Genomic DNA, 22,105 nt, shown 5'->3' with positions numbered 1-22,105 from the left:
CCACCAAAAGTATGTTACGAATATAGAATTTGAAGCCGCATTTGAGTCTCTAAGGCCTGGATTATACTATAAAAGTTTTGTAAAAGTGTTTTTATAAAACTTTAACAATGCAACCAATAAACTTATCGGTTGCATTTGCTCGAATGTAATCGATCAGCCTAATGGTTGCATTTTTCAAGTTTTATAAAAGCACTTTTACAAAACTTTTACAGTGTAATCCCGGCGCCGGTGTACACTGTAAAAGTTTGTATTTTCACATGCGAACCGGTCTACCATTCGAAAAAGAGCAGGGGGCTCATCTCCGCAGAGAGCAGGAAGACCTACAGCATAATACTTACATAACATTAAAATTCAAGCATTTACCATCTCACTTCAAAATGTGAAAGACGGACGGCAGCACCAGCAAGATCCCGAAACACAAGTGCAACTCTGACAACATGAATACGTTACGGGCCACACACACACACACACACACACACACACTCGCAACACATATTCCAGCATGTGCCGATTCGTTAGAAATTCCGCAGAGGAATATGTACGAGGTGCATGAAAGGTTGAGTAGTAGTGGTGGTGGTGGTGGTGTATTGTTTGGCCTGGAAACCCATGATGCTTTAAATATGGCCTCGACGAAATAGTTACAGAAAGTGCTCAAATACATGATTATATGAGCAGCAATACACACGCGTCGCAGCATCGAAATTAGGTACATTTGGAAAAATCCTTGATGGGTGTCGGATTATCCCAGCTGTTACGAAGACAGCAACTACTACCACTACTAACACGATTCACATCTTTTGCAAAAAAACGAAGCGTTTCCCCGAGAAACTGCAAAGTTACTACTGTACTACTTACCGTATATGGACCTCGTAAACATTCCTGTATGGAATTTGTAACGAATTTATGCAGCCAGGAACATTTTGTGTATGTGTGCTTGGCCGTAACGTATTTATGGTATTGAGTTAGAGTTATGCTTGTTTCGTGTTGTAATAATGCTGCCATCTAGCTTTCATGTTTTGAAAGATGGGAAAATGGCAAATGCGCGAATATTTATCGTATGTAAGTATCGTGTTCAGGGTCTGCTCCAGTGGGCAGGAGATCAAAACGCATAGGCCCAACAAGACGGAACCCCGCCACCTCCCCCAAGAGAAGGATGCCTCACAAAAAAAAGAGATCTAGTTGAAATTTTCGGGAGTAAGCATGTAAATTTGTAGGTGAGTATTTTTATCCAAGTAAGGGCTTTAATGTACTCACTTGGCCCGGATGCTCTTAAGACTACCCTGTCCGCCAGATGAGCCTCATCACTTCAACAGTTTCATCATTCACCGGAAATATATGATGTAACTCCTCAAGTATCAGTGTTTGTGCGTATGTGTCAATGTCAGCACTTGGCTTATCGGATACAAGTGCCACTCCTGTACAGATGCACACCAGCTATTTACAACATTGATGAACTTGTCATCTTTCTACTTCAGAGAGGGGGGGGGGTTTCACTATAATTTATATAATATAGTATATAATTGAAGTATTTTATTCAAATTTTTATAAATTTTATTTGATAAAAGTTTGGATAATCAAAGAATTTTCCGTAAATCACATCATACTATCGAAGATGTATGTGTCTAAATGACACATCCAAAGTGTCCATTACTTGAAAACTCCATTAAATGTCAATTTTAATATCATGCCGATCAATAAAAGACTTTACACAGCATGTACAATGCACCTATTGCAATATCAAAATATGTTTCAATGTGTCGCAGGCTTCCCCGATATTTCACACCTTTATGACCGTAAAATGATTTATGAAACGATTACAAGAAATTTTTCATGTTTGATTAACATGAAATTATTAAATCTTCATGAATATTCTATATATTTGCAATGCACAACTTTATGCATCATTATGCATTTGATCTTGCAAACTCATTTTTTTTTTTCAAGACAAACTGCAACAATTTTCATCATTGGTTCAGGTTGGTGACGCAATGCCACAAATTTTAAACAACAATAGAGGTTTAGAAGAGACGTTTCCGAAGTGTTGAGACAGCATTAAATAATTACCGACAGCACAACCAATAGCAAACTGTTATAAAGAAAGATCATTCGTATTATTGAAAAGGATAAAATCAAGATTTTGATCGCATTATTAATGATTTTGCTCGTATGAGAGTGCGAAAAAAGCATTTATTGTAAGATATATTTCATGGAGAATTTTTTACCTTACATTTCTCATTTATAAAATAGTTCGTATCCTTTCTCGATGTATTTACAAACAACTTGTACTGTATTTGCCGACGTACAAAACCTCTTCAACCCCAGTCTGGGGGAGAAAACCAATAGAACCAATAATACCTCCTTTGCCCAGATCCCCATCAAATCAAAGTCGGACCCTAAGAGCGGTATTCACCGACATGGTTTAAGCCATAGTCACAATCTTTTGATGAGAGATCGACACGAATATTGGTTAAATTCAGGTTTTTAACCAATCTATGTTGATCTCTTATCCAAAAATTGTGTCTACAGTTTAAACCAAGTCGGTGAATACGGCCCTTAGTCTTGCGACCGGAAAATGCCGTCTAGCACCCGAAAATTGTGCCTACGACCCTCTTGGTTCGTCTTGCACTGTACCTCTTCCGATGAACAAGTTTGTGAACATGTATTTCTGAAACCTCTCGCATGAAATTCATCGATTCATTTGAGATATTTTTCACAATGTCTGGGGGAAGCCAGACATCATTGCTCATTGCGCTTCTTAATTGGGGTCGACCGAAGAAAACGTCTAAAGTGGAAAAAAAATGGAAACATTCCACTTTTTTTTCTTTCCCTGCTGGTGAAAGTTTTAGTTATAGTAATTGACGGCACCAGACGAATACTAGTCTATATACACGGGCTTATATAAGTGACCAACGTAATGATAATTATGATGATGGCTTGGAGAAAGTCTACGGAGGGCTTTTAACCTGGTTTTCGCTGTTTTTGTTGCTGTTCCCGGAAGCGATTTCCAGTCACGGCTCGAGGTAAAAGCCCTACGAAGAAGGGAGGCCATTTCGTAACGGGTTCCCGTATAAATAAACTGACAGCCATTCCATCGAGTTGCTCTAGTGAATGCGAAAAGTAACAATTGATTTTCTTTTTTTTTGAGTAGAGGTTGAGCTATTCAAATTAAAACCCCGCCATTTTGAAATTTTTCTGGCTTTGAAAATTTTTTGGAGGCCATGAATCTCCTGATTTATTGTTGCTGCATGACAAAAGACCCAACTCATAGCTCACCTGAGCAGGGGCCTCTAACGTAACACTTCTCGCGGAACACTTGGTAGTTGTAGGGCTGTTCCTTGTAACCCTTGGAGGGCCATTCAAGTATTACGTAAGCAGATTTTCAGCCATTTTTGACCCCCCTTGTCAGCAAAATTTCGTCAGCAGCTTAGAATATTTCATATCTTAAAAAAGGGGTGGTTGATGACGTAAGCAACCTTCAAACCCCCCTCCCACCCTTGTCATCAAAAGTCAGCAAATCCGAAACTCCGCCCCCCCCCCGATGCTGACGTAATACTTGAATGACCCCTTGATAATAATAAGGCTGTTTCATGGAACTGAAACAAATTTTGAATATTTATCCGAAAAGAAAGTGTTCCCCCTACTTACGTCTCGACAGCATCGCAATTTCATTGCAAATTGAAAGAGAGCCAAATCTTAGGCAACACCTCCTAATTTACATATTTATTGTCATAAATCATTGAGCCAGCTCTGACCGTGGAAGCCTCTATGCAACTGAGGTCCCCGTTCCCTGGTGGGACTCATATATTATGGCTTTGGATGTCCCGTAAAATGCGCGTTAATTCTGTAATACAAGAATCCTACTTCTGGTGGAGGAAAATTTCTAAAAAAAAATTGTTTTTTTTACAACTTATAATTTCCTAAGAAACGGAGAACGATATTCATGGACGAGCTTCTGATTCAAAACTTCGATTTTTGGAAACAAGAGGTTATAATGCCGTTTTCACCGACATGGTTTAAACTGTAGTCACAATTTTTTGATAACAGATCCACACGGATTTGTTAGATTCAGGTTTTTAATCAATCTATGTAGATCTCTTCCAAAAAATTGTGACTACAGTTTAAACCATGTCGGTGAATTCGGCCCTAATTGTGCTGAAGAAAGATTAAAAGAAATTTACAGGCTTCTTGCTAGTGTTCTGCCATCTGTAGGAATTCATATGAACTGAGGGGACACATCAGTATCGATTGGTGAGGGACAATTCTAGCTTATTGTGTCGCAGGGAATTTTTCTCTAATAGGGTTGTTAATAAATGGAATAGCTTACCCGCGGAGGTAGTAAATTCTGACACAATTGACAAGTTTAAAAAAAAATACGATAAACACGTTGGGGTAAATCGAGAAGCTCTGTCCATTCTTAGAATAAGACAACCATAAGTATTCTTTATGGGCATTGTATAATATTTTATCATGTGTATATATTGTTTGTAATTGCATATTTAATTGGGCTGCTGTATTTTTGAAATATATGGCATCCATATTTGTTATGGGCATCTTTTTCTTTTTCTCATCCACCTCGTTGGGCATTTTGCCTGTTGTGACGTTATATTTGCATTCTAAAAATATTTTCTCTGGACCTTTGAAAACAACTTGAACATTTTTCTAAAGTAATAACTCTCGAGGACTTTCGGTGCTTTTTTAAAGCACGGGCACCCACCCGAGGGCTTCGGATGCATAGAAGAATGTCATAATTATTTGAAATACAGCAGTAAGATTTTCAAGAGAAAGTACTAAATGTAAATTTAAGTATCACTTGCCCTGGATGTCCATGATACTTGAAACGGCCCTAAAGTTGATGGGTTGGCACAAGGTTGGAGGAGCCCCTGTCAGCTTATTGCGAGGCATATTCACGAATCAAGAGCACTGTTCATAACCATCACCAGAAGAACCGTTCTAGAACTCTGACATCCACATTAACTGAAGTAATCATGATGCTAATCATTGATTCATAGGGTGTTCAACTGAGTTGTCGGTGAATATATATTTCCCAAGTACGAAATCAAGGATCTATCCTCAATGCTTTAAGTGAGCACCATGACCCACACAAGGGTAGAGCTGGCCGGGTTTTATCATGGGGGCCCGGGACAAATCTTATTGTTTTTGTTTTGTTTTTAGGGGCCGTGCAAGTATTCCGTAAGCAAATTTTTAGCCATTTTTGACACCCCCCCCCCCCGTCAGCAAAATTTCGTCATCAGCTCTGCCTCATATTGGTGGGATCAGAGACGTACGCAGGGGAGAGGGCATAAGGGGCTCGTGCCCCTCCTCCCACGGTCAAAAATTTATTTTTTTAATGCAAAACAAAATATATTTTTTAATTGAAATTTCGGAAGAAAATACCTTTATACAGTATATGCTATTATAATCAATTTCTGCTAATTTGAATGTTATTTGAAGGCTGTGAACTCAAAATTTATCTTTAATAAGTTCATTGTGACCCACCCTCTAAGCCATATAATGATAAATCGAGGGCCTTATGCGGACCAAATAGGGCCCCGGAGGGTTATCTGATGCGGCCTGCCCTCCTCAAATCTAATTTTGAAAAAAAAAATGGACTAAGCGGCACATCTATATAGATCGCTTAAGTGTCCCATGGTACAATTCCAAAACATTTAAGCGGCCCGTGGCACATTTTCAGATCACTTAAATGACACGGGACACAGTTCCAGAACACCTAAGCGATCCGTGACACATGTAGAGATCACTTGAGTGACATGTGACGTAGTTTCAGAGCTTTTAAGTGGCCCCCATTGCGCTTCTACATCACTCAAGTTGTCCGAGGCACATTCTCAGATTATTTAAGTGATCCGAGGTATATATGATACGGATCACTTGAGTGATGCATGGCACAGTTCCAGACCACTTGGATCCGCGAAACATTCAGAGATCACTAAAGTGGCTCTGTAGGGCACTTATGGGGGGGGGGGGGGAGGGGGAATTTTACTTCAAGTGCCCACAAACTGTCGAAAGGTTTTTCTCATTTTTGACGCACCGAGTAAGATGGTATTAAAAATATTTCATATTTTCATAAAGGGTAGTTGATGACGTAAGCATTATCCAAACCCCCCCTCCTCCCTTGTCATCAAAAGTCAGCAAATTGGAAACCCCCTCCCCACATAGATGATGACGTAATACTTGAACGGCCCCTTATACTATAAATTCACTATAAAGGAGGCCCGTCAGATATCTCAATCTTGTGGGGGGTCATGGTGAGCACATGAGAAAGGAAAATTTTTATTCCTACGTGAAATGTGTCCTCTAAATTTTTGTCTAGATGAGGGTACACAGATCTGTTACTTCTGTGCTTAGGGATCATTCAAGTATTACGTCAGCATCGGGGGGGGGGGGGGGAAGGAGTTTCGGATTTGCTGACTTTTGATGACAAGGGGGGGGGTTTGAAGGTTGCTTACGTCATCAACCACCCCTTTTTGAAGATATGAAATATTCTAAGCTGCTGACGAAATTTTGATGACAGGGGGGAGGGGGGGGGTCAGTGTTTTGCTGACTTTTGCTGACAAGGGAGGGGAGGGGGTCAAAAATGGCTGAAAATCTGCTTACGTAATACTTGAATGGCCCCTCACAGAATTTCGATATCTGTTCGGAATGATTAACGTACTGCTACCTTATACAATTATATGGATTTTTTTTTTGTGTGTGAGGCAGAAAACTGCATACACGGAAGCATTCATTTCCAGACTCAGGGGCGTACGCAGAATCGAGCTCACCTTCGGAAGGGGCACAAAAGAGGCTTTGGGGAACACAAAAATTTCCCTTTCGAGAAATTCTGAGTTACCACCTTTAAAAAAAACATTTAAATGAACAGAAATTGGGGTTAATATAGCGTATAAAGGGTATATTTTCTCTCGATCTTTCAATTTTTTCACCGAAATATTATTATTTTTTGCTAATTTTTTTCGGGTTAGCAGAAGTAGGTCTACGTCTTCGGTAGGGCTTGAGAATAAGATGCGAATAATTTGATTTCGAAACGTGTTAAGTGTGGCGGGAGTAGTAAGGAAAGATATAGAAAAATCACCCCCCCCCCTTCTAGTTACGACTTTTGCTGTTTGGTGGTGGGCCGAATGGAAAGTCTGGTGGGGTTTTTAGTCCGCCACAGTTAGCATGTCTTAAAAAAAAAGTTGTACGTAGTATATATAATAGTATGTGTGATCATCTGTATTGCGTGTGGGTATCACAATAAATTTTTCAAAGAACCTGCATGAAACCAGTATGAAAACCTGCTGAGAAACAACGCGGCCTTGTGGCTCCGTTCAAGGCCTTGAAGATTACTCAAGGCTTCTCGGAACACACGCGCCAGTCCCTATATCTCTTAAAAAAACAGAAAAATGACAGAAACTTGAATTAAATGGCGGCACTATCGATTTCAAACGTGTTAAAACATCATCGATTAATAATGATGTTGATAATACTACGAACGCAAAAAAAAAAACAAAAAAAAACAGGTTATTGCTGCATCATCCTTGTATAAATTCTAAATATTAAAAAATAATAAAGATGGCGCCTGAAAACACAGACACTCGCCAGACGACGACGACTGAAATATACACATTCCCGCATGCATTTCCATGTTCACATACGTTATAATCCGAAAACCGTGACTGTCAGTGTGGCGGGCGCCGTTGTTTGTTTACGCCGTGTGTGTGATCCTTTTTCTCTCTCCCCCTTCCTCTACACTAACCTTTTTTATAAGGTAAACAAATAGTTTTTGTTTATACAACAGAGGAAGATTGTTTATTTGTTTACTGACCAAAAAGGTAAGTTTTTATCATGGCGATGTTCGTTCATCCTAATGGGAACATTTTATATGAACTTTTTATGTGTTTTGTATAACGAGCAGGTGCTTATGCTTCTACATTCTACAAACCGCAATAGATGGCGTGTTTTCTAGTTGAAAATATAACCGTGCAGGAGATTTCTGGAAACCCTGTGATAGTGTAAATTAATATCTAGGGCTGCGTTTCTCAGCCTTTTTCCACTCGTGGCTGTCTTTAGATTTTCGAAAACTTCACTGACAACAATTCGCTGCCACGCTATTCACCGACAAGCAATTCCTCACCACACAATTCACCGGCGGGAAAATCGAAAATTCACCGACCACAGTTCGTCACCAGTAACTGAGTAGCCAAGTGATTATGTGAGCCAGTAAGTGACCGAATGATTTGGTGAATGAACTAGGGGAAAAAAGGTAGTGACTGACTGTACGATAATCTTATAGTGATCGACTGGGTAGGTGAGTGACAGTACCATGAATCCGTACCTGGGCCGCATTAAATCATGACCCGACCAGGTATGTCTCCGGTGGGGGGCTTGTGATAATCACACAGATTATGTACGAGTGGTGCGTGAGATTTTTAGTTTCTGCCTCCGAAACGAATTTTCGGCTACTGCCCTAGTCTTAAGGCATCACTTCGGGGCTAAAGCTTTTTGTGCTCGCTGTTCTGATTGCTCTGGGGGTGGGTTGCTGCTGTTGCGACCTCTGCGTGGTGGCTGTCCCGGCCTGGATGCTAAAAGGCTTTTCCAGCATGACTTCTTAACCACTTATATCCCCTTTGGGGACAGAGAGGGAGTCATGTTCTGGTTTGGTGGTGGCGGCTACTGCCCTAGTGCAATGATGACATGGACAGACACGAGCTGCTGGAAGGGGTTTTGTTCCATTCTGTTGCTCCTTTGGGCGATGAGTGGTGGACTGGGGTGTTCTTCCGTGGGGGCTGGGGGAGCCGAGGGCCGCCGGGATGTTTCTGGTGTTGCGATGCTAGCGGGTGGTCCACCCTTGCTCCTTCTTAGCCGAGGGGGGGGGGGGGTTCCAGGAGCTTCCTGGAGTGGGGATGCTGCTGCTTGGAATGAAGTGGGGTCCCGGCGGGGGCGGACCAGGTGGCTTGCGAGTCGGGGGATGTTCGCCGGGTCCGGATGCCAGGATGCCTAGCATGGGCCCAGCCGAAAGGTAATCCGCTTATATCCCGCAAGGGACAGAGTGGTGGCCATGTTTGGTGTTATGGCTACTGCCCTGCTTTCAGCTTTGGCTCTGCCTCTGCCATAGGTTGTTTACAAAGAGACAGGGTGCTTTAATGCTTCCTGATACTACTACTACTACTTAGCCGTATATGCGATTCGTACACATTCCTCTGTGGAATTTCCAATGAATCAGTACACGCCGGAACGTGTTACGTGTTTGTATGTATGTGTGTGTGGCCTTTATATAAGCTTGTCGTTACCAGATTTGCGATTGTTCTTGTTTCTGCTGGTGCTGCCACCTGTTTCCAGTATTTTGAAGTGAAGATCGTAAATGCTGGAATTTTCGTGTTATTTAGTCTAAGTATGATGTTACAGGTCTGCCTTCGGAGAGACTTTTTTCAAATGATAGACCGGTTCCCATTCGCGAGCGCATGCACTATGAGGGTAGGTACGCACATACACGTTTAAAAGTTCGGAGCATATTACACTCCGATACTGACGGAATCGGAAAACCCAGGCGGGTTTATTTAATTATTGTTTAATTTTCCAACCAATTTTCCGCCTGTGGGCTTCACAAATTTTGCCGCTCTCCTCACTTGGCTCTCCCGATCCCTGCAAACACAACTCTGTCCCTAAAACTCTTTTGGTCACTCACATAATTGCGTACTCTTTAGGTCACTCCCATGCGCACACTCTCTCTAGGTCACTGTTTTGATCATTCACAAGCTTGCTTGCACATTGTTTTGGTCACTCACGTGCGCAGTTTTGGTTCCTTACTCTTTAGGTCAATCCTATACTTATAGACTCTGCGTGACTCTTTTGGTCATTCACATGCTAGCACACTGTTTTGGTCACTCGCATGATTGCACAGACTCTAGGTCAGTGGTACTCAACCTTTGGAAGTCCACGGCCCGGTGTATATATATACATACGACTAATGGGAAATAAATGGACAAAAATGAAACGGTGAGCCACTCACGGCCCGATTTGACTAATGCCAGGGCCCGGTGGTTGAGAAACACTCTAGGTCACGGTGACCTAGAGGTAGTCAGTAACTGTCCCAACCCGGCAGTTACTGACCGAGTCCCTTGCTCTGTAAGTGGCACTTTTGGTCAGTCCAATGCTCACACCCTCTCTAGGCCACTCATTTGATCATTCACATGCTTGTCGTTTTCTGGGGAGAGGAGGATTCATTGCCAGCAATGAAATTTTTGCCGTCCTACTCCTATTCTACTAATTTCCTTGCCACTCATTTCTCAAATTTTTCGCCCCTCCGAACTCGTCACCCTGGGCTATAATTGCCAAGCACCCCCCCCCCCGTGTAAATGCGACACTAAGTCCAACTGTGCTATATACAGGGTGTCCACTGTTATTGTTGCGCAATAGCCCCCTCCTAGTTCCTGAACCATTATTCTTAGTGGGCACCCTGTCAATGATAAAGTCACCCGAATCCTCATTGGTAAAAAAGGCATACATTTTCGATCGCTATCACCTCTCAAAAAGTTTTCACGTGGTGTTTTTTTCACGATGGAGCAACGCATTTTTTTTTCTTTTATCTTGACTAAAGGGTGGGGCAAAACATCATCGTTCTGGGACAATTTGCCGTCGGCAAATTTGAATTATGCTGAACGACATATTCACTGTATTTTTGGGCGGGTTAATTTCATTTTCGTTTGTTTTCATTTTTGATTTGTTTTCTGATTATTTTTTATTTAGTTTTCTTTGTTTTTTTTTCTTCTTTGTTTCTTTTCGTTTCAGGTCGACAGTCCAACCTTAGAAGTGGGCGGCGGAATGATGAGAGGGCGCTCCTGCTGCAGTAACTGCCCGGAGGTCAGTTCCTTTTGCTCACCGTTGTCTCGCATTATGTCGCTGCTCTTAACCATCCAAAAAAATAATAAGATGAAAAACTCGCGGCTTTTTATTTAATTATTTACAATAGCTTGAGGAGTGAGGAGAGGTCATTCGGTATAAGACCTCTCATGTACTCGAAAGAGCTTAAACTGGAAACGTACGCGTTTTTATGTATTGTCAGGATTCGGCTATCGACAGTGCCGCTACTACATTAAATACTTGGTCAACGAGGGCTAGCACGCATTTTGACGCCGCAGTTATCTTCATGGTGGGAGTTAAAGGGTCGCACTCTATTCTGATCCAGCTCCTACCTTTCCCTTCGCTCCTGCGGTCCAGGGACCCGACTGAAATCAAACCACACGAGTGCTTGTGAAAAGTATGATCAAGACTATCCCAGCAGTTAACACGTAGGTTATTCAGAAGACTCATCCTGAAATTGGTTTTCTAACTTCACGGCTTGAATTCGAGCCAGTCTCCCATTTTTTTAAAAATGGAGGCAGACCTTCAACATGAAAATTCAAGCATATACCAGCATCACTTCAAAATATGGAAGTCATATGCAGCGCTAGCAAGAACATAGCGCAAGCACAACTCCAAATAATATAAATACGTTAATGCCATGCATATAAATACACTCACACAACACGTTTTGAGATGTACTGATTCATTCGAAAATCCGCAGAGGAATATGTGAGAGGTGCATGTACGGCTAAGTAGCAATAGACTAGTCCTTTCAAACCACTTTCTTGAACTTCCTCACTCTTTCGGTAGCTGAGTTTAACGCCATTATCATCTTAGTACGGTTGAAAATAGCACGTTATCTCTCCAATACTGATTTCTATGGCGATCATCCTGTGCTTGCCCTTCAATATGATAGTTATTTACGACACCCATTCGTAAAGCCTCATTACCTGAGCCCGAATTATATGCAAATGCACATGTGCATTTGGCTTTTTTAGCATTAATGCATAATATCAAGGAATTTGCAGAACAATTGCATATTTTTAAATATAATATAGTTATTTACTTTGTTTTTTGATGTACTTAGTGTCCCTTATGTAAGATAGAAGTATAGCGAGGTGTATGGTTCTTGATTTTCGTATACAGGATGATTAAGAAAGAATCATCCGATTTGACAATGATTCTACACTTGAAATCGACCATTAACAAAAATTATTCATAAAACGTAGACATATTTTCTCCTCATATTCACATATATTACTTATCAATAGAGCCCGAAAATTTAGTCACTAAAAACGGTCAAAATAGGCAGGCAAAAGGACACTGAAAATGTCTAAAATATGCATTAAAAAAACTTTTAATTTGTACTAGAAAGTAATATTTAAAGTTAAAGGCAAGGCAGAGATGACGTTAAAAATAAAACTTATTCAGGCGCGCACAAAATCGAAACTAACTGGAAATAAAACAAAATTTGTCCAGCACTAAAATAAAAAGTTAAAATTATATTAACCGATATTTTACTGCATCTAATTTCTCTCCAATTGAGTTTAACTGTAGTAAATTTTATTTAGAAAATAATTTAAAACACAAATTTTTCCAAAAACGAAAAGATAACCATATTTGTTGACTCAAAAATTAATGTTCTAAAATTGACAGCAGATGACGCTAGTAAAAACTTTTTTGACAACCGAATCGGCACATTTTCGTGAAAACTCTTAATTTTTTATCCAAATTGCACATAACTTTTACATATGATTGCTACTTACTTAAATGACATGTTTGGGAAGTTTCAAAATCCTCTCACCCCGATTCCATCACAAACAAAAAAGATTAGACTGGGGGCAATCGACTTTTATACAAATACAACGCCACTAAACAGGCAAAATGCCCAACGAGGTGGTTGAGAAAAAGATGCCCATAGAAATATGGATGTCATATATTTAAAAAATACAGCAACCCAATTAAAAATGCAATTAACAAAAATTATAAACAATATATACACATGATAAAATATTATACAATGCCCATAAAGAATACTTATGGTTATCTTATTCTAAGTATGGATAGAGCTTCTCGACTCGCCCCAACATGTTTATCGTATTTCTTTTTAAACGTTTCAATTGTGTTACAATTTACTACCTCCGAGGGTAAGCTATTACATTTATTAACAACCCTATTAGAGAAAAATTCCCTGCGACACCATAGCCTCGCATTGTCCCTCACCAATCGATACTGGTGTCCCCTTGTAAAAGCAGTCGATTGGCAGTGTACTGAAAGTTCATGGTCCATCCTATCCATCGCATTGAAAATTTTGAACACTTCGATCACATCTCCTCGACACCTGCGTACATCCAATGTAAACATATTCAAAAAATGAAGTCTCTCTTCATAACTCAAGCCCCGTGTGCCAATAAGGACACGCGTAGCTCTTCTCTGCACCCCCTTCAACCAAGTCTATGTCCCTCTGTAGGTATGGTCTCCATAACCTTACAGCATACTCCAGTCCAGGACGACCTAAGCCTCGGAAAAGCGGAAGAATGACTTTAGGAGAACGCGAAGAGACCTTTTTTGAAAATGAAACCGAGCATTCTATACGCTTTTTTGACCACCGCTGAATAATGTTCAGAAAACCTAAGCTGCTCGACAATGATAATTCCCAAATCGGTGACCCTAGTTGCATCCGGGATAGTGACACCATTCAACTCGTAAGAGAACCGTGGGTTGTTCGAACCAAAATGAGCGACCATGCACTTATCAACGCCAAACGTCATGCTCCATTCATTTGCCCATGCTGAAATCCTGTTTAAGTTGGTCTGGAGCAACTCCCTATCACTTTGATTCCCGACAACCCCCATTAGCTCCCGATTACCCCCTTTATCATCTGCGAATTTGCTAGTAATCCCATCGATACCCTAATCGAGTTTATCGATAGGAAGTGGAAAATGTATGGGGCCAAGGACACTTCCTTGAGGAACTCCACTTTTGACGTCTGTCCAACCAGAGAATTGCCCGTTCACCATAACTCGTTGCGACCTATCTCTTAACCATGATTCTATCCAATTCAGCAAGTTGCCCCCAATTCCAATCTCGTGTAAACGCTTCAAGAGTTTACTATGTTGGACCCGATCGAATGCCTTCTGGAAATCAAGGTAAACAACATCTACATTTTTGCTCTTACCCAAAGCCTTAGTCACGTGATCATAGAAGCAAAGGAGGTTAGTTACACATGACTTCCCCTTCCTGAGCCCATGCTGATTATCCGACAATACATTATTCTCGTCTATCCACTTCACAAACTGCCTTTTGATGATAATTTCCAAAATTTTCGAGAGAGAACTCGTCAAACTCACTGGACGATAACTGGACACCGCTTCTCTACTACCCTTCACATTAGCAAATTTCCAATCTCTTGGGACGATACCCTCAGCAACACTACTCCTGTATATCTGTGCGACTGGCCCCAACGTTTCATTAGCGCATTCCCTGAGGACCCTGGGATAGATATCATCTGGTCCTGGTGCTTTGCTTGCGCATACATTTCTTAGAAGATTTAGGACCTCCATGTCTTCTACCTGAATATCGTTTAGTGTTTTATTACCCCATGCAACACCCGTATTTCGAATATCATTATCTCCATTAAAAACCGACGCGAAAAAATCATTGAGAGCACTACACATGCCTGCATTGCTCTCTGACCTAGAGCGTGCTATCGAGAGGAAGCCAACTGTCCCCTTACATCCATTATTGACGTATTGAAAAAATGATTTTGGGTCAGAGATAATGTTATCTGCCAACCTCTATATTCAACTTCCTTTTTATTATCCCTTATATCGCTTTCTTCAACAGTCTTCTTTCATCAGTAAACAGTGATAGGTCACTTCGTCCACTTTTATACTCTCTGAATGCTCTTTTCTTTCCAAGATAAAGGTTACGCACGCTATCCGTGAACCATAGAGGATACGATGTACAAACACGCTTTTTTCGAACAAAGTGTATGACGTCGTGGTGCAAAACAAAGGACAGCTTCGTACTAAATTCTTCCTATTGACTTACCACCCCTACTGATTCCAACCGGTCTTTGAAAACTTCCGCTAACCTTCCTCTCAAAACATCAAAGTTAGTTCTTCAAAACTCTTCTCTTGTTGCGGGAACGCGTTTAAAACTGAAACCTTCCACCTGGAGGAAAACTCGAGCCTCCTCCTAACCAGGTTATGGGTCCGCTGCTGTCTCAATGAAGAGATTTTAGCAGGTGGTCGAAAACCCGTGACGTGCTGGAATCTGTGCGTGTATCCTATATGTTGTGAACCTATAAGGGTTGAGGATTCATGAAATCATTCTCTAAAATTCATGAATAAACATATATAAAACAATACCGAAATAGGAATTTACGGTAGGTAAAATTCAAAAAAAGGCATTTTCACCAAAAAAGTTTGAAAATATGCAAAAAAAAAAAAGCATTATGTGTGTGTTTGTCATTTTGCCTGAACTTTCGGGCTCTAATCACATTCTGTGTTTTCAATTTATAAGAAATATGCAATTTTGGCGATTCTCTCTGAGTCACCCTGTGAAAGTATTAACTCGATATATTGATTATTGCACAAGTAGAATTTGATAAAAAAAATTATATTGTCTGATACATGGTAATTAGCTCAGCTGAGTAAATGCATTCTTTTTTTAGTTTTGACATATTTTTGAAACAAAAATGAATTTCTTATTCGGACTTTTTTTTGATTTTGGAGAATCTCTCGTGACTCCCACTTTGGGAACCACTGCACTAAGAAATAGGAAACATGCATTTTAAAACGCATCTACGTGTTAATTTTTAAATGCCCTTTTTTTTCACTTTTTATTTCATTATTCAGTATTTTTCACTTTTTCAGGATTATTTTAGTACATAACATGCATTGGGGGTTTTTAATGCATATTTTGGCATTTTCAAGTGCATATTAGCATATTTTTAGAACATATTTCGCCACTTTTTCAGTGCATATAATCCGGGCTCCACTCATTATTATCTCACATCGACATCAGGATTTCGTCTTGTGCGATTGACACAGAAATTAAATTCGGTAACGAGAGCACACACTTGAGATAGCATTGCGTACAAAATCAAGCGATTTTGGGCGTTTTCTTTTGTAAACGGTTCTTTTTTTCTGTAGGTGATTAGCTGGGCGTTTGATCAGCAAGGTAGAGCGATAAACGAGAGCTGAATAAAACCAACATTAAAAAAATAGTCGTTTTATAAGAATTTTTTTTTTTTTTTTTTTTTTTTTTGTTTAGGCCGGTCTTCCACTGGAAGCGACTTGAAGCGATAAACAAGTCACGCACGGTTTTCTGTTTTCGTAGGACTGATCCCATTGTACTGAAAAGAACAGATCGTTGTCCAGTAGAAACGATCTTCGGCGGTGACAATAGCAGATTGGAGAAATTTTAGATTTAACGTGACTTATCTGACATGGGTCCACTGACACTGACTGGTACACGGAAAAAGAAAAAATATTTTGAATGTATCCTGGGATCTCAGGCCTGTAATAGAGGCCCATCAACAAATGTACACTTATTTTGCATAATAACTCTTTCAGGGAGGTCGCAAAAAAGTCTTCCCCGGGCCCCCGAAAGACACGCTACGCCTCAGCCTGAGATCGAAAATTTATTTTTCTTCATCGAATGTTAACAGGCAGTTAAACCAGTAGTTCCAAAATATGGGGGAGAATGCCCTAAAGCAGGGGTCCTCCAATTCATGGCCCGTGAGCCAAATGTGACCCTCCGAGCTTTTTGCTGTGGCCTACTAACCGTTTTTAGAAAATAGCTACTTTACATGGAACACGATAAAATTCCACAAAAAATAAAGTTGTTAAAAAAACTCTCTAGCCACTGAAATCTGAACTGCTGTATTTATAACTGTGAGATATTTTCCGGACTTAAATAGTAATGCGGATTTGATACATTAAAAAGGCCACAAGAGTTTCCGAGGCCTAAGATTTCATATAGGTTAAATATTTTCGAGATGCCAAATTAGACACATCCAAAAGGTATACATAATTCCAGATTTCACCGATACACTAGAAAGCACCTTGATGAAAGAAATAATTTTAGAATTATCGAAAAAAATAATTTCAAAATTGATGAAAATGTTTAACTAATGACAAAATAGCTACAGAATACATATCGGAACGCCACGGTATGACTTGGCGGCCCGCGGACTTCGTGGAGAGTTTAATTTAGCCCACAATGTGTGTGTGTCTGAAAGGTTGAAGACCCCTGCCCTAAGGTAACCCTGGGAGGCAAAGGTGAAAAAATATTTTTCTCACACGCATAAAGGTAGATTCACATCTACAGACACTCACCGTGTTGTGTCAGACACGGCATACATTCTTTAACATAAAAATGTCTGTCTGCGCCTGCGCAACTTCGATACGATAGATATTAATACGTGCATTGGTTGTATGTTAAAGAATCTGCACGATACGGTGAGTGTCTGTAGATGTGAATCCACCCTAATACCGTTAGAAAGGAAAAAAGAGCAATATTTTCCGCCCTTGACAATGAGGAAGATTTTTTCTCTCTACTATCACACCGTATATGAAATTCGCCAATCGCTCTTCATGATGTGAGCAGAGCAGGGTTGGGTTTTTGACGTGACAAGCGTCAAAAACTGGTTTAAACTGTCAAAAACTGGTTTAAACTGTCAAAAACTGGTTTAAACCGTCAAAAACTGTCGAAAACCGTCAAAAACTGTCGAAAACCGTCAAAAACTGTCGAAAACCGTCAAAAACCTAAATGAATGCCTTTTGATAATGTTTTGAACATAATAGGTGTACAACATGATGAACAACTTACTTTTTGGCGTATTACAATGTTTTATTTTTAAACATTAATTTATTACAAAATATTTAATTATAATTTGCAATTTTGAATTTCTTCAACATAAGAGTCTAGAACATATAAAATATAATTTTATGTTTTATTTATCTAAGCTACTCATTACCTGTGTTCAATTTGCTAAGTGGAATTCAAAATATGTATGATAGGGCATCAGGGTTAGGTTTTTGATCCCAGAAACTAACTCGGTATTAAAACTATCAAAATCTTACTGTCAATGATGTCAAATAGTTTTTGTTAACTTGATAGATATGTTAAATAACAAAATACTTACTTTTATTTAGATTAAAGGGTTTTATATTCAGAATTATAATTACTGAGGAAAAATATATATTTTGATATTTTAAATTTTCTGATCTGCCCAAAATTTTATTCCATATAAAATTTCTGACGCAGCATCTGTTAATGCACTAACTAAACTCATTTATTTTCGCCTGAAAATTTCTTAGATCAGTGTGTATAAATTCACACAGCTTTAAAGAGTATTTTTAACCAAAGCAGAGCTGACAAGACTTGATACCCAAAGCATTTGTTTTGCACGTTTGAATACAGCTTCAATTGGAAAACCATTGCATTATAAATACTAGTAAATGTACCATATCATAGTGCAAAAGTAAGAATAAACCAAGTTTGACATATACAAGCTAGCATTGCCAAATTAAATGACATTTTAGTCCTACAATTTAGTATTTTGATCGCTAGATATATTTCAATGTTATGTGCAATAAGAGTATTGTTTTAAGTATCAGTGGTTATCTAGATAATTTAATAATAACAGAAATCAACATTACATACATGATGTAATAAACTTTTTTAAACACTTATCTGTTGTAAAAAGAGTACAGCAGATAGTTTATATCAATGCATATATATATATATAAGCAGTTGAAGAAACTTTGGAAGGTCAAGAATCATCTTGAATCAAAGAATGTCAAATCGTTCCACAGTTTTCCCTTCAATGTTCATGTTATGCTTTATTCAAATTTTATAAGAAAAAAAAAACATATATTGTCCAAAATAATTCTGTCGGGAGTAGAAAATTATTTTAGAATCTTATTAAATATTTATTCTTTGTATAACATAGTCACTTTAAACATTGCATGCAATTAACGTGTGTATTTTCAATGGGAATTTTTATATCGAAAAGCAATATTTGAGGTTTTTGACAGTTTTTGACAAAGGTTTTTGACGGAGGGTTTTTGACGTGACAGTTTAAACTGCGGTTTAAACCGTCAAAAACTGCCATGTGTCAAAAACCTGCCAACCCTGGAGCAGAGTGCTATATTTTGGCGATTTCTGAAGTTGGTTAATGCACGTTTCCCTCGAATAAGTGGGAAGTGACTCTGGGTTCCATCATTAAAATCGTTTGTCTCGATGCTGCTACTATTTGACCGTACATGCAACTCGTACACATTCCTTTACGGAATTTCTAACGAATTGGTTTCATGCGGGGGGCAACGCGTTGTGTGTATAGTATATGAGTGGCCCTAACCTATTAATGTTGTCGTAGTTATGCTTGTTTTGTGTTATACTGATGTTGCCATCTGTCTTCCATTCTGTCTTGACATGTAGTATCTCTCTCCCCCCCCCCCCCCATTTTGGTGAGAGGGTTCTGGAATACCAATTCTCCCGCTTGGGAGGCGCTAATACCCAAACAATTCTCGCATGGCCTATTAAGGAAGGGGGGGGGGGTCGAATAAATTTTGAGTGTATCACGCAAATGCCCCCCGCGTCACAAGTAGTGACTGGGCACGTACTTCGACGAGAATATTCTTCGATGTTATCAGAAGCTGATTTATAGTTTTACCGCATGTGGGCCTCAAATTTTGTCCCACGTAACCCATTCCAGTCTGATTTTCTACAAAGAAGAACCTGCCTGAGAGTACTGAAAAGAAAGTGGAACGAAAGTGCAAAAAAAAAAAAAAAGCAGAAAGACAAGCAAACTCCCCGATCTCGCCCCGGTTCACGAGCTAGACGCCGTCGCTCTCTGCACGCCATAAGCGTGTCGGGCCGGGTGTCGCTGCAGGAGAAACATTGGACAGCGTCAAAAATATATATACTGTATGTCCGTCGATAAATTCAGTTGGCAGAGCGGTGGACCGTAATCTAATTTTCTTGACCATTCATTCCTCTGAATTGGCCACCCTGGGTTATAGACAACTTCCTGTAAATATTTCTCCACGTCACTGTTTTGGTCGGTCATATGTTTTTGTGGCCTCACTGACGTGGTTCCCCGCTCCCTAGGTTACTCTTTTGGTCAATCATTGACTTGTTCTTTTACTCTCTGTAGTTACTCACATGCTTGCACACTCTGTAGATCACTCTTCTGGCCACATACTGACCTGTTCCTCGATCTCTATTGGAAGAGGTGCTGTCCTTCTCCCATTTCACTCTAATTTTGTTGACCACTCATTCCTCAAACTTGTCATCCCTCTGAATTCGCCACCCTACACCCCGTTAAGATATCCCGTGAATACGGATTTGGTGATTGTTGATAGTTTAGATCAGGGGTCTTCAACGCATAGCCTGCGGGGCCACATTTGGCCCTCGGAGCTGTTTGTCGTGGCCCGCCGACCATTTTTAGAAAATGGTTGAAAACATTGAAAGACGAATAGACTAATTCTAGAAATAACAAGAGAAATACTCCAGAATTGATGAGAGAAATAATTCTAGAATTAAAATAATTCTAGGGGTCCGCGGACCACCTCCGGCCCGCGACGATGGCATGCGTGGTCCGCAGGCAGACTTGGTACTTCGATTCTAACTGAATCAAAAAAATATATATATTCATTTGTTCTAATTGATATTTATAATATCTATACGGGTACAAATAAAAGTTGTACCTTCATATTTTTGGAAAATTCTTTCTTCAAGAAAAATGCTTTAAATTGCGATCCAAAATTTGGGATATCACTAATAGTAGTCAAAAGATGGAATTTACGACAAGTTGCTAATTATTGCCAAAATAAGTGAGGGGAAATAAAGGGCAGCTACAAATCACAGTAAAAAAAAATATTTGCAAAAACAACATTTAAATGACTAGATGACCATATTTCATTGGGAAAAATAAGAGAAACTGTGTTCTTTTTTTTTTAATACGGTAAAATACGGGAAGTCGTCAATGGCCATCAAAATCGGTAAAATCCCTATTGTAGTTAAAATAACTGAAAAATTGAGGGGAAAAACTTAACTTGACAAATATGTAAGATGAATATTTGTATTTATAGTTATCATAAGTTGTGAGAACGCTATTTAATCACGATTTTAGTAAATATTGCAAATTCGAATGTATAAAACAATTCGGAACAACTAAAGATACAGAAATATCCCTTAATACGGGAACGAGCGGCCCGTCGTTCTCGTTACAGACATTTTACTGGTCCTTGAGTTTAGAAAGGTTGAGAGAAACTGCAATAGATGACGGAAAACAACGATCGTGTACATCCAAAGTAAAAGCAGAGGCTGAACTGAAAGCTCGCCTATTATAATAGCGTGCGTGTGTGTGACAGTTAATATTTTCTTTCCCCCGTGGTTGGTGTCAAGCAGGCACACCGATCGATGTATTTTGTATGTATGTGCATTGAACATTCTCTTTCCGAGACTGACAATCATCTGCGGATAACCCGACCGACCGATCGCTCGGTTCGGCTGTACACTGTGCGGGGGGGGGGGGGAGCTCTACTCGTCCAGGAGTGATAACAAATGCTCCTTGTGCTCGACGTCTTTCGCCGGTGACAGCCGAGCTTTACTTTCGGCGATGCGCTTTGTCGGAATGACACCAACTAACAATGGGTCCTTTTTTCCCTTTAAAACAAAACAACAAAATGGCTTCGTCATCGCCGCCGAATATTTGGGGGGGGGGGGCTTTAAAAGAACGAAGGAGATAGGGAGTGATTTCTGTCGGGAAACTGATTAACTCTCCGAAATGGAGGTCGGAAAAGACTCTATTTATGACTGACGAAGGCGCGACTCGGAGATGTCACACCGAGGAAGTGCCTATTTCTCTCAGTCAACCGGTCCCTAATGATGTCGGACAAGTCTCTCCTGAAGCGACGTATTTTTCGCCGAAAGTGTCGGGACGCTGTCGTATATTCCGCTCATTATTCGGTCGGTAGATGCTGGAGAATTTATAGCCGACACAACGCGTCGGCGCGACACGTCTCTATCTCTCTCTCTACACGACATGGAAAAGATACCATCGGTATGGAGAGAGTATATAGCATTCCTGGCTTTGCCAGTGGATCTTTGACGGACTCTCTGCTATGAGAGAGAAGTCACAACCCTCCCCTCCCCCCCCCAATTGGAAGCCACATAGGCTCCATTCTGGGGGAAAGAGGTAACATTATAAATGCGCTATATCCCGTACGTGCACAACCCGTGGACCTAA

The 22,105-nt window shown here is 40.0% G+C and overlaps 1 protein-coding gene across 5 annotated transcripts in view; it reads left to right on the top strand.

Annotated features, from left to right (window-relative positions):
* Glut1 (Glucose transporter 1) overlaps window positions 1-22,105 on the top strand; it is a 220,070-nt gene that overhangs the window by 86,616 nt on the left and 111,349 nt on the right. For 3 of the 5 annotated variants that reach the window (XM_089251415.1, XM_089251414.1, XM_089251413.1), the window contains one exon: window positions 10,783-10,854. The exons of 1 other annotated variant lie outside the window; for it this stretch is intronic. In XM_089251415.1, coding sequence (XP_089107541.1) covers window positions 10,783-10,854 — 72 coding nt within the window. Of the gene's footprint in view, window positions 1-7,693; window positions 7,827-10,782; window positions 10,855-22,105 lie in introns of those variants that run through there. One more of the 5 variants, XM_089251417.1, reaches the window with a different exon arrangement.

The sequence above is a fragment of the Pholcus phalangioides genome, unplaced genomic scaffold (assembly GCF_987345545.1).
Source record: "Pholcus phalangioides strain wild (caught in Gottingen) unplaced genomic scaffold, Ppha-v1.0 ptg000024l_1, whole genome shotgun sequence".
In the NCBI taxonomy this organism is placed as follows: domain Eukaryota; kingdom Metazoa; phylum Arthropoda; class Arachnida; order Araneae; family Pholcidae; genus Pholcus; species Pholcus phalangioides.
The sequence above is the reverse complement of the archived record's forward strand: the minus strand, read 5'-3'. Positions and strand labels throughout refer to the sequence as shown.